This window comes from Syzygium oleosum, unplaced genomic scaffold (assembly GCF_021117445.2).
Source record: "Syzygium oleosum isolate NSW1041296 unplaced genomic scaffold, Sole_v2.1 Sole_v2.08, whole genome shotgun sequence".
NCBI lineage: Eukaryota > Viridiplantae > Streptophyta > Magnoliopsida > Myrtales > Myrtaceae > Syzygium > Syzygium oleosum.
In genome coordinates this window covers 1,797,112-1,809,065 of record NW_026607492.1, presented here as the reverse complement: position 1 = coordinate 1,809,065, position 11,954 = coordinate 1,797,112, and the positions used below count along the sequence as shown (strand labels likewise).

Below are 11,954 nucleotides of genomic sequence, written 5' to 3'. Positions count from 1 at the left end.
GTCCTGTCATCCATTTAAGTAAGCGAGTGGTGCGTGTGCATGACAGATCACGTGCGGTCGAGCTCACGGTAGCACGGGACTCGAGTCAACACTTTTGACCTTTGAGGAATTGATGGATGTTGGAAAAATAAAAAATTAAAGACCGTCGCGGAGGACAACACCATCCTTTACTTGTTTACTTTCTCTCTCACGAATTTGAAAACCCACGAAAAATTCATCTTAAATTATTAAAAAAACGTTTTTAATAATTGTGAAATTTTTCCAGGTTTTTTTTAATTCGTATAATCTGAAGTAAAAAATATGTTTTTGATTTCGCGAAATATGTTGCCATTTCCAGGAACTTCGTACTTTGCTTTGCCTTAATTATCGGTCCTAAAGTCGCTCCGGGAACAGGATTTGTTTCTTTAATTTATATGTCCGGACCAATCAGGGAAGTCAAGAGATTTGGTGGGAGGGCTACGATTTCGGGCCTGGAGGGGTATAACGTGATTTTCCGAAATGGCCCACGGGCTAATGCGGGAACAAGCCATTTCGCCAGGGCCAATAAAGTCTTTCCACGCCATGGGGGATTGTCTTCCTTCTGTTTTTTTTGTTTTGTTGTCTTTCCCGAAGGGGGGTAGAGGCGAAGTTGGCGCGTGGGGGCCGCGAGTTCGGGAATTCTTAGGTTTTCGTGCACTGACCCGACCAATCGATGCGCGAGTGCTGCGCACGTTGAAGTGGAAGATTGGGGGTGAGCGCGTGCGGGGGTTGGGCACGGAGATTTTGCTTCTTTTGCTACTTTTGGTTTTGGGCATGGGCTTGTGATACGGTGGCGTTTCGTTCTCCTTTGTTCTTCTTTTTGGGTTGGGGGGAGTAGGGGAGTTACCTGAAATTAAATAGCGCTGCTTGTGTTTAGGGAAAGAATCTGAGTACATGTCGGTCCAAAAAGAAATAATAATAATGATGATGATGATATTTGGTTGTTGATTACGTTGGATTCGATCTGCAATTGTTGCATCAAGTATGCTTATTAGGTATTTAATATGGCTCGCTTGTATTTTGACATCTCGCGTAAATAAAATATCGATTTTATAAAATAAGTTTTGATTCTCTTTTATTTTTATTTTTATGGGAAGTAGATTTGTCCAGCTTCTCTTGCCATGAAAGCAGTTCGGGATGAGGAGGTGGATCAAAGTATGTCCCACATTGCTTGTGTACAGGTTTTATTTGCTCTTATATATGAACGTTCTTTTTTTATCAATTGGCTCAAATTTTTTGGTTTTAGACTTTGTAACATGGTAAAAGGTGAGTTTTACCTAGGGGTGTCAATGGGTCGGGTCGGGCTTTCATGATACCCGACCCAACCCAAGACCCTGTTCAGCATATACTCCAAGGGTCGGGTTGGGTTTAGGGTCCCAAAACCCTAAGCCTTATGCGGTTGCCACATGCCTCAATTCTTCTCTAGAGTGAAGCCGATGGAGTCCGGGACGAATTGGGGGTTGACGAAGAGGCGGCTCGAGCGTCGGAACGCGGCGAAGCACTACAACTACGACGCGTCCTTGTCGTCGCACTCGCCCAACGACTCCTTGTCCTCCGCCTCTGCCTCGCTCCACACACGGTCGCTGGACTTGTTCGAGCAGACGAGATTCCGGGTCAAGGGGGGCGAGGGCGAGATCGATCGGATATGCCGGAACCTAGGGATGTCCGGGATCGACGACTTCGCTATCCCGACAGTGGCATGGGAGGCGAGGAAGATCAGGTCATCCCCCGATCTCCTACCGCAGTCGAGGCTGAACTGGATGGAGAGTCCTAAGGAAGGAGGCAAAGAGAAGAAGGCTGCGGCGCCGGGGCCTCGACCTAGGCTGTCACGGCGAGTGCTGTGAGGCTGTCACGGCGAGTGCCACGAGGGTGAGGATGAAGGCCACCACGGCTGTGTTCGCAAACTTCACGGCCGCCATTGCCACGAACTCGAACTCGAGGGCGAGGAGGAGCAGAGAGAGCGAAAGGGGGGAGAGAGAAGTTCACGGCCGCCAGAGAGAAGAAGCGAAGGGGAGAGAGAGGGGAGGAAGGGTTATATTTGGTGCCAGGTGAAAAAAGCCCAGCCCGGCCTGGCCCGGTCCGATCCTAATAAATACCCACATCTAAAACCCATACCCAGAGAAAATAAGACCTGACCTCAAAATACCCTAAAATTTTGGGTTGGGTCGGGCCGGGCCGGGTCAAGTAGGACCGGGTCTGCTCGGATTTTTTTTACACCCCTAGTTTTACCTTCGCGTATGCGAGTCTCAAATTTCACTGTATCCCATATCGCTCCTAACAAACTCTTCGCCGTTACATTCGCTTGTTCCGACAACTAACTTCCCCTTGTTTTGACAATTAAGGATGAAAAGGAGAAGTTACACTTCACTGTTGTTACCATCGAAGAACTCGAATCGCCTCGCGAATGTGTTCAATCCTTTGAGGTTCTCATCCATAAAGGTGTGTCCACCCTTGTCACTCGCTACCCTAGCACTATCCACTAGTGGATCTTTGTGCACTTCCTCTCCGCCCTTCACTATCCTAGATTGACGGCTTTGATGTGGCGCTCAAGCTTTGCGCATGGCGTCCACCTCCCCATCATCCCCCTTCACCTCAACAGTAGCTGCTATTGCATTGTATACCAGATTGGCCTTGCCACTGCCTCCCCTGGTTGCTCTACGACGCCCTCGTCGACCTAAGGCTCATCTTCATTGGTGTCCGGATCGCCTCCGACGCAATGAAGCTGAGTGAGGACTACAGCCTGGTGGTGGATATGGCAAAGCTAGCAGCAAAGGAGATGAGCCGGAGGGAGCTGGAGAGAGCAAGTTTGGTTGTTGAGAGAGCTCAAGGGGCGAGATTTAGAGGACTCGCGAGAGATTGAGCTGGGCAAGTATGATTTAAAAAATATCATAGAATTTCAAATATTTTTAATTGTATCTTAAGTTGCATCAAGCATATGATGGGATTTTGTACAATCCGGAAGACATTCAAAAGATTTCTAATTTTACTTTATCTTATTCTATCTTAATCCGAATGCGAACGATCAAATGCAGCATTAGTCTTTTAGTAAAAGGTCAGTACACGTGGTAGTATTTAAGAAGGTAGGATTCATCTCATTCTAAATGTGCACAACAAAGATAAATTACACCTAAGGTCTCCCTTTTTTCGATTCCTTAAATTGGGCACTTAATCAATTTCATTCCCTAATAAGGATTGTGATGACAATCGAGGGACTTTCGATAAAGCTCTAGATGTAGCATTCCCAGTGTGAGCCACCTAATGGATCACAGCTAGCTAGCACTAGGCACTAGCACATGGACAAACCTGCAAAAGTGGCGGTGTACTTGGATTTCCCCTAGTTGAATTTCATGGGACATCATGCCAAATATCGTTGAGTACGTAGAGAAAGATTCCATCTCGTGCCCCGGACATTTCACCATTTCATTTCGGGCTTCACTCGGAGAAGAGGAATCCTTGTCCGGACTAGGTCCCCTTGATTGATTTGGTGTTCAATTGAGAGTTAATATCATAGAGAGAGAGGAGCTGAGACTCCAACAGGGGCCTCCGCAACCTGTCTATTTGATATACAGTGAAGGCAGGCTCTGCGGATATTTTCCTCATTTTAACGTGTCGGTTTCCGCACGCCTTGCTCCCCTAATTCCCACTCAATCTGTCTTCCTGGGAGAAAGGGAATACCCTCTTGTTGCTTTACATTTTTGGGATCCCAAAGCCCGGACGAGACTTAAGATAAAGCTTTTTTATGGACATACTTAGGTCCGACATTCCCATTCCCATTGGGAGCCACCTATTGGATCGCAGCAAGCTAGCACTAGGCACCAGCATAGGGACCGACCTACAAATGTGGTGCTGTACGTGAATTTCCCCTAGTTGCATTTCATGTGACATCATGCCAAATTTCCTTGGCTACGTAGAGAAAGATTCCATCTCACACCTCGGACATATCACCATTTCATTTCGGGCAATTGCGTTTGTCTACACTTGGAGAAGAGGAATCCTCGTCTGGACCGGGTCCCCTCGACCTGCTTCTATCCTCGCCTCAATCCGATCTACCGAACTTGAGTCCAGAGAAGAAATCCCCGTGGGAAAAGGAGAAAAGTGGTCCGCGGGAAATTGACAATTGCCATTGCCCTTCGAATCACTTCTCATAGGCTTTTTTGCTTTTCGTACATCAATGACCATGTTTGGTCATTTTTCTGGAGCACATTTCATATTATAGAAGTTGGTTGCATGGAAACTTCTCATATCAGACTCTTTGTTTGGACAATGACAAACAAAGAATCATTTATCTTAGCATGCACGGATGTCGAATGCAGAAGAAACTAAAAAAAAAAACAAAAGAAGGCAAATTATCCCGAAAAACTCCAAGTTATATACTTTTTTTCATAATATTCGACATCCAAATCTATGGGCATTTAATATCAACTTTTTAAGTTTAGCGATTTAGACCATTGAAGAGCAGCTATTTGGTACACTGGGATCATGTAAGCCCATCACATGTCCTCCGACAGATTTGCTGGGTTTGTGGGGCCCACCTCATCCAAATGTGCATATGAGCTTATATGCAATGTGTGGCGAAGGGGTGAGGTTTTGACACGGAGGCTGGCACAACGAGCGGAAGTCGACACCACGCCACATGGGATTACAATGTCGAACACACGGATATAGATAAATATATGGAAAAATTACATCAAAAGTTCTAAACGTTTTGCCCGAAGTGCAATCAATTGGTAAACGTAAAAAAGTAAAATAATATTTCGAATTCAGTGCAATCAAGCTCTTTCGACAACTGCTCATCCAAATTTGCTGACATGGTATGCCGAAATTCTATATGGCATTTGAGCATATGTGGCCTAAGTCAAAGAATAAAAGAAAACGAAAAACCAAAAGAGCCCAAATTTAAACAAATGAATTAAAAAGAAAGAAAAATCATCGAGGGAGAGAGAACGCAACAAGAGTGGCATTTGAGTCATGATCTATAGGTAGCAATGAAAGAATTGATAGGAGCTAGAATCATTTTGACCGATTGTGATCAGTGATCAGGAAGTGCATCGAAATTGTTTTGAGTCCTTGACAATCACTCAGATCACATCAAACTCTTCCTTTAACTATTGATTGATCAGACCATTTTCTTTAGGCAGAAGTTGAAAATTGCCCCCATGTAACCAAAGAGAACCGGTGACTGTCATCGGAAACCAATGAATGGTAGCCTTGTCGGCACGCCATGATCAGTTAGACCCTTGTGACTATCAAGCCATTGGAGGTCGATTTGGTAATGGACAATGATTCATCCTCCGTGTTGAAATATTTTACATTGCTTGACAATATGATATATATGCTCTCATATACATGCGATCTCCCTCCATCCATTAACTTAAACTTTCGGGCCGTATTTTTTAATATTAGATTAAGATTCTGCCACTTTCGCGCACCCCAATTAATCAATTTCCACATGTCACTCCTAATCCTGCTTGCACGTAAGAGAGGGCATTAAAATGTCCCGCATCACTTGTCAATGGGTTTATATGCTCTTTATATACATGCGGTGTCCCTTCACGTGTTAGTTCAAGTTTTTGGGCTGGATTTTCTAACATTCTAACTTTTCCAGGTTGTCGCTTCAGCTTACAACCGTGTCAAACGCATCATCGGCGACATAGGGGCCTAAAGAACATCCGCTCACCCACCAACAGGTGCATAAACTCGTCATCGCACCCCAACCGGCGAGCCGGGAGTGAGCAAGCATCTCCACACGAGGTAGCACAATGCCTGTGACACAAGCCGGTTGGAAGCTTGCTCACGACACAACACGGCAGGCCTCGCTCACCTCGTGCAAAGTTCCAGACCCATCTCTTTCCTTTCCTATCGAGGCACGGCCTAGACCGATGGTGGCTCATGGGCCCAAACTTGGCCTCCAAGCTCATTTTTGGGAACGGGAAGATCCCAACATCACTTTCTGAATTGTCAATTGCCAGATGCAACCGGCACACGGTGTCCAGTTAAGGGCGCCATCTCGAATATTCGCGTGGTCGTGAATCCACCCCCGTAGTCATCCGGACCAGCAAGCAAGCTATCCATCCATCAAAAAGTCCAAAAGTTCTCTAGAATAAAGCAATAGCTTTGGTACCTAACCTTTCGCAACTCCGCTATTGCCCGGATCCTTCCCCAATCATGTTTTGCACATGACGCTTTTTGACAAAATACCAAAGGCGACAGGGCCCTTTTGGAAAAAAAGGCCGCCCCTCTTTCGATCCGTGCTTAATCTATTGCTTGCTTTTCGATCGTTCGTTCTTGTTCCCGTTCCGTGGGCTTTAAGTATTGGAAAATTTCGTGGAGCTCACTGTTGATTCCGAGTTTATCAGGACCAGTGCAGCCATTGGATGTATTAAGATATTCCGTCGCTTTTAGAAGAGCAATACTAAATTTGCCAAGGACGATAAAACTCTCGTCTTTTGTTTTGTGAAAGATGATGGACCTTTTTTGTCGAACGGGTCCCGTTAACGAGTGTCCCTTGTTGTTCTTTTGATTTTTCAAACTATTGATCACGCGTCCTAGGAAAGGGCGAGAATACTTTAACGGTGTCCGCGTATTGAACTTTGTCGGGTTATGAAATAAATTGAATAATATATTAGATGTCTATGGTAACTGCACTTTGGTTGGCTTTTTTAATAATGATTTCACTGTTCGAAAAAGGGTGGCTCATAACACGGCTCGAGTGAGCATTACATCAAGTGATTATTTCTAAGGCAACAACGAAATCATCTTAATTTTGAGGCGTGCATAACACGGCTAGAGTGAGCATTAGATCAAGTTTAATCGTAGAACCGGACTAAATAGGCTTGGACCAACCGGTTGAGTTCCCGAATTGAATTGGTTTTATAGCTTCTATTAGGAAAAAAAGAGTACTTTTGCATTATACAAGATAATACAAAAAAAAAAAGTGGGCCGATTCCCGTGTAGAACATGAACCGTTTAAGGAACCCGTGGTCTTGCCGGTTCCAGAATAGATCACTTCGATCCATCTGGGAACCGATCAATTCTCAAACTTGACAATGCTTTTAAATGACAAATTTATAATCACAAGCAAAGGAGGAAAATTTAGTGAAAAGCAGAGCAAATCCATGGAGTTATACAAGGGTAACAAACAGGGAAAAATGGGAAATACCAAGCAGGTGGCAGCAGGCGAAAAAAATCCACAGTGGGTCAAGGTCAAGAATGTTGATGCCAAATCGCAAATTTCTCTGCTAACGTCATATCCGATTAGAGTGGCGGCGAGCTGATTCGAAGCTTCGTCACCGAGCCCGACACAACCATCTCGTTCGCATATAAATCAAGCTCAAGACGAGCTTCGTTCAGCTCGCACCAACAAACCGTGGAGCTTCCCCCGCCTTGTCTGTCTTCTCCGAAAAATTTCAAGGCACTGCAGCTCCCGCAGCTATAGTTAGGTACGTGTTTTGATCGCGATCGGAGTCGCATTCGCCGCCTCTGATCGATCACATCCGCCAGATGTTTTCAAATTTGTTCTCACCTTTCGTTTTCATGTCAGTGTTTTCTTGTTTCCACCCTCCTTCGTCTGGGAGGGCGTGGCAGCTGTTTGAATAATGGGGTCGCGTTGATTAACGATCAGGGTCAAACCGTGCATGGGGTGGTGTGTTTTCGAAATTTTGTAGTCTTGTGGAGGTGGGCGATGGCGTGGAAACTTCAAACCGGGATATAAAAAAAGGGTTAGAAATTGTCGGACAAGTTATGTAGGCAGCTTACTTTGTTGAACAATCTCCTTCTCTTTTGAGCCGGTTTGTTTTGTTGCACGCGAAAGTCGTGCCCGGAGCAGCTTCTCTTCGTCTTCCGGTCGTCGCTGTGTTTGGTCAGCGTGCATAAATCTGGTTCAACGCCTGACGAATATATGTATATATATAGAAACTGAATTGGTTTTCTTCATATTTCTATCCTGTTCCAATTTCTTGAAAGTTCGATCGAAAGAGGGTTGCTCTGTTTCTGATCTTCTGGTGTTTGGGATCTTGAGACTTGGGTTTGCTTGCTTTTTTGTTCATAGAGCGGATTAGAGGAGGATTTCGTGATTTTGTGTTGAGATCAGTTAGAATTGGTGCAGAGTTTCTCGGGTTTGATTGATGGGGGCTAAGCTTTCCACAGAGGATAGTTGGGGAGAGAATTCGAATTCACCGCACCGTTCGACTTCTTCTCCTTTGGATTCGCGGTACGAGTATGCGCAGCCTCCTCTGTACCGTCAAGAGAGCGTGAGCGATCCGTCGCCACAGATGGCGTATCCACCACCGCAGATGGCTTACCCGCCGCCACAGATGGCTTATCGGCCGTCGCAGCAGTATTATCCGCCGCCTCAGGAGCACGGGTATGGCGGTGGTCAAGCCCGCAATAACCGGAGAAGGCTAGACAAGAGGTATTCCAGGATCGCGGATAGTTTCAATTCCCTGGAAGAGGTAAGATTTTGGATTGAAATCGTTGCCCTGTGATTGGTAATTGTGTTCATGCTGGTGTGTGAAATTCTCATGGTGTGGCTGTCTCTGCAATACTTCATTTCATTGAAGATGGATAATTTTTTGTCCTTAGAAGTGGAAATGGAGCTTACTTGTGTTGTAACTACACCAATAGAATCCTTATGTTGATCCTTTCGCATATCACATAAATTCATGTCAATCTTTACTCGCTGTATACGGCATCTTATGATAAAAAGGAGATGGAACAGCTACTTTAAACTTTTCGAGTGGTTGATAGATGAGCTTTAGGAATACAGGGCTGACAGAAAGGCTTCTTATCTCGAGACCTAAATTTGTTTGGTATATAGAGTTTTTGGGTGACAACAGTCTGTCATGTTGGTCTAGTTCTTTGGTTGCATTTTGTAAGAGTATGAGGCTTTTTCTTTTTATTGACTCTTTTTTTTCTTAATTGTGATATTTTAGGTTACTGAGGCTCTTGCACGTGCTGGTCTCGAGTCTTCCAACCTTATTGTTGGTATCGACTTTACTAAGAGCAATGAGTGGACGGGTGAGTTTTTACATTCAATGCTTGTTTCTCGGCCCATAGTGACGCTCGTTCCTTTTCAGAATGCTGAGAGTTGTTTGTAATGTAGGTGCAAAGTCATTTAACAAGCGCAGCTTGCATGACATTAGCAATGGTCTCAACCCCTATGAACAAGCGATATCCATCATAGGGAGAACCTTGGCTGCTTTTGATGATGATAACTTGATTCCGTGCTTTGGGTTTGGAGATGGTATGCAGAATGGATCTAGTACTATAATTTTCATGCAAATATTGTTATCTGAGCTCTAAGAATGACGAGTCCTGCTTTCTCATGCCAGCATCGACGCATGACCAAGATGTCTTCGGCTTCTTCCCAGATGACAGATACTGTAATGGTTTTGAAGAAGTTTTGCACCGTTACAGGGAAATAGTCCCTCATTTGAGGCTTGCAGGTAATTCGATGATTTTTGCTCATTGTGCTCTAAAGTATGTTTGTTGGAGAAAGGCCGATCTAACCATCTTTATACTGAATGTTTTTTATTCATCAATTCCTTTTTTTTTATTAGTTTTAACCTTCTTCTTTTTTCGGTTTCTCTGGTCATAGGACCTACTTCTTTTGCACCAATTATAGAGATGGCCATGACAATTGTTGAGCAAAGTGGTGGGCAGTACCATGTCTTAGTGATAATTGCTGATGGACAGGTGCATATTTCTAAACTTACTGGCTTACATACCTTTTTAGGGGTTGTGCTACTATGCCCCTGTTGAATGTTGTACATGTTTACAGTTATATCTTTTGTGTCTAATGAGCTGGTTGCTGCAGGTGACTCGGAGCGTTGACACTGAACAAGGCCAACTAAGTCCACAGGAGAGGAAGACAGTTGAAGCAATTGTTGAAGCGAGGTATATATAGAATAACTGATGAAGTCTTTACCTTTTTCTGTCCATTGTTTTTGATCTTATATTCTTGCTTTCTGCAGCAAGTTGCCTCTTTCAATCATATTAGTTGGGGTAGGAGATGGGCCCTGGGACACGATGCAGGACTTCGATGACAATATTCCTGCTCGAGCATTTGATAATTTCCAGGTATGTGGCATTGAGCATGACTGTTTTCTCTACTGTTGGTTCCTTAGAAATTTTTTGTATGAGATCGTTTCTTTAAGGAAGTTATTGACTGGAAATATCCTTTTCTTCCCCCTTCTTCCCTCCTCCTCCTCTAGTTTGTCAATTTTACCGAAATTATGATGAAGAATGTGGCGCCTCCAAGAAAGGAGATGGAATTTGCTCTTTCAGCCTTAATGGAAATTCCTTCTCAGTACAAGGCAACTCTTGAGCTTAATTTACTTGGGTAAGAAGAATACATCTAGTTGTTTATTTTGCGTGTGCTTGTTTAATCGTTTCTGGCTTGGTTGGGTAGTTACTCTTTACAAATCTGATCTTTATATTCGTTTTTTTACATGCGAGTAGCCAGAAAAGAAATGTTCCTCGGAGGGTTCCTCTCCCGCCGCCTGTATATGGTACACCATCCACTGGTTTATCGAAGCCTTCCCGTCCAACCATCTCTCAGCCAAGTGTTCCGCCTTATTACAGAGATAGCTATCTGCCAACCACTCAGCCAAGTGTTCCACCTTATTACAGAGATAGCTATCCGCCAACCTCTCAGCCAAGTGTTCCACCTTATTACGAAGATTACCATCCAACAATCTCCCAGCCAAGTGTTCCACCTTATCCCGGGGATAGCCAGCCAACTGACACAGCTCCGTCAGCTCCGAGTTCTGCTAATGAGGACCAGGTATTAGAGTTGGAAATCTCATTGTTTTTCAAAATTTTGCTATTTTTACTGTCCTATGGTGCTTACTATATGTTGAGAATATGCTGATCCACAGCCAAATTCCTAGTTGGGAAATATCACTTAAATAGCTTTGGATAACTGTACTGTTTCCTCGATGGGCTTGTCATTGATTAAGGCATTTGATGATGCCTACATTTGCCAAAAATCCCGGGTTTGTTAGTTTTTTTTGGGCATCTCATCCCTAAGACTTGCTTGCTCTGAATGGGGTGCCCGTGGTTCCTCGAGTGCCAGCCGCAGAAAGGAATGCCATCAGCTAGGGCGCTATCAGCATGTTCCCATATATGATATATCTATTCTATTGCTCGACTTTTTAGAAAGCAGAAGGAATTTGCGAAAAGAGCAAATTTTCCTTGAATTCTTTCTGTTTATCCTTTAGTTAATCTTCATTAAGTTAACTTGCGCTTGTATTGCATGCTCTAATTGGCGTTCAATTTGGAGTTCATTGTCAAGGGAAATATTGTTAGGATGCTTGCACTCACATCGATCTTCTTACATGTTTGTTTGGTTCCAAATTTTGCTGACTCATTTGATGCCATGTCGTGCAGCTTTGCCCTATTTGCTTTACCAATGTGAAAGACATGGCTTTCGGTTGCGGGCATCAGGTATATTTTTTTTGGCTTTTCTCTCTATGGTCACACATTTATGCAGACTCTCAACATGAATTTTTTTCTTTCTTGTGACAGACATGCTGTGAGTGTGGGCAAGATCTTCAGCTGTGCCCCATTTGTCGAAGCTCGATCCATACTAGGATAAAGCTCTACTAGCAATTGGGTTTTCTCCCATTCGCCGCAATTCAGTAAATTTTTCCATCGTTCACCATCCAAGTCGTAGAGGCTGCCGCGGGTTCTGTTCCTTAGACGTTGTTTGCGTATCTATGAGAAGACTCTTCTGCATCGGTCGTTTACTCGGGATTTGCTGCCCTCTGTATATAATGACCTCAACCTAATCTTATTTGTTTATTGATTTGTTTAATAAATGTTGGGTATCGATTGTTTGCCAACACAAAAAAGTCCAGATCAATTGTTGGCTGTAAATGATATATGATTTAGAGAAATAAAAGTTCTTGGGTCAGATTTCGCTGCCTGCTTATTCA

General features: G+C 44.0%; 1 protein-coding gene across 5 annotated transcripts; it reads left to right on the top strand.

Moving 5' to 3' along the window:
* Positions 1 to 7,307: 7,307 nt before the first annotated feature.
* On the top strand, positions 7,308 to 11,954 carry LOC115672792 (E3 ubiquitin-protein ligase RGLG2-like). 5 transcript variants are annotated; one of them, XM_030594741.2, is made up of 12 exons: positions 7,308 to 7,457; positions 8,123 to 8,468; positions 8,949 to 9,033; positions 9,119 to 9,259; positions 9,348 to 9,461; positions 9,614 to 9,711; positions 9,833 to 9,912; positions 9,990 to 10,095; positions 10,230 to 10,357; positions 10,477 to 10,801; positions 11,407 to 11,463; positions 11,545 to 11,954. In XM_030594741.2, exons 2-12 carry the CDS (start codon positions 8,142 to 8,144, stop codon positions 11,623 to 11,625), a joined length of 1,542 nt encoding a protein of 513 aa, XP_030450601.2. In that variant the 5' UTR covers positions 7,308 to 7,457; positions 8,123 to 8,141; the 3' UTR covers positions 11,626 to 11,954. The 5 variants fall into 5 exon arrangements, with proteins under 5 accessions (XP_030450601.2, XP_030450602.2, XP_056169954.1 ...); XM_030594742.2 differs by lacking the exon at positions 7,308 to 7,457 and adding an exon at positions 7,735 to 7,876; XM_056313979.1 differs by lacking the exon at positions 7,308 to 7,457 and adding an exon at positions 7,757 to 7,895.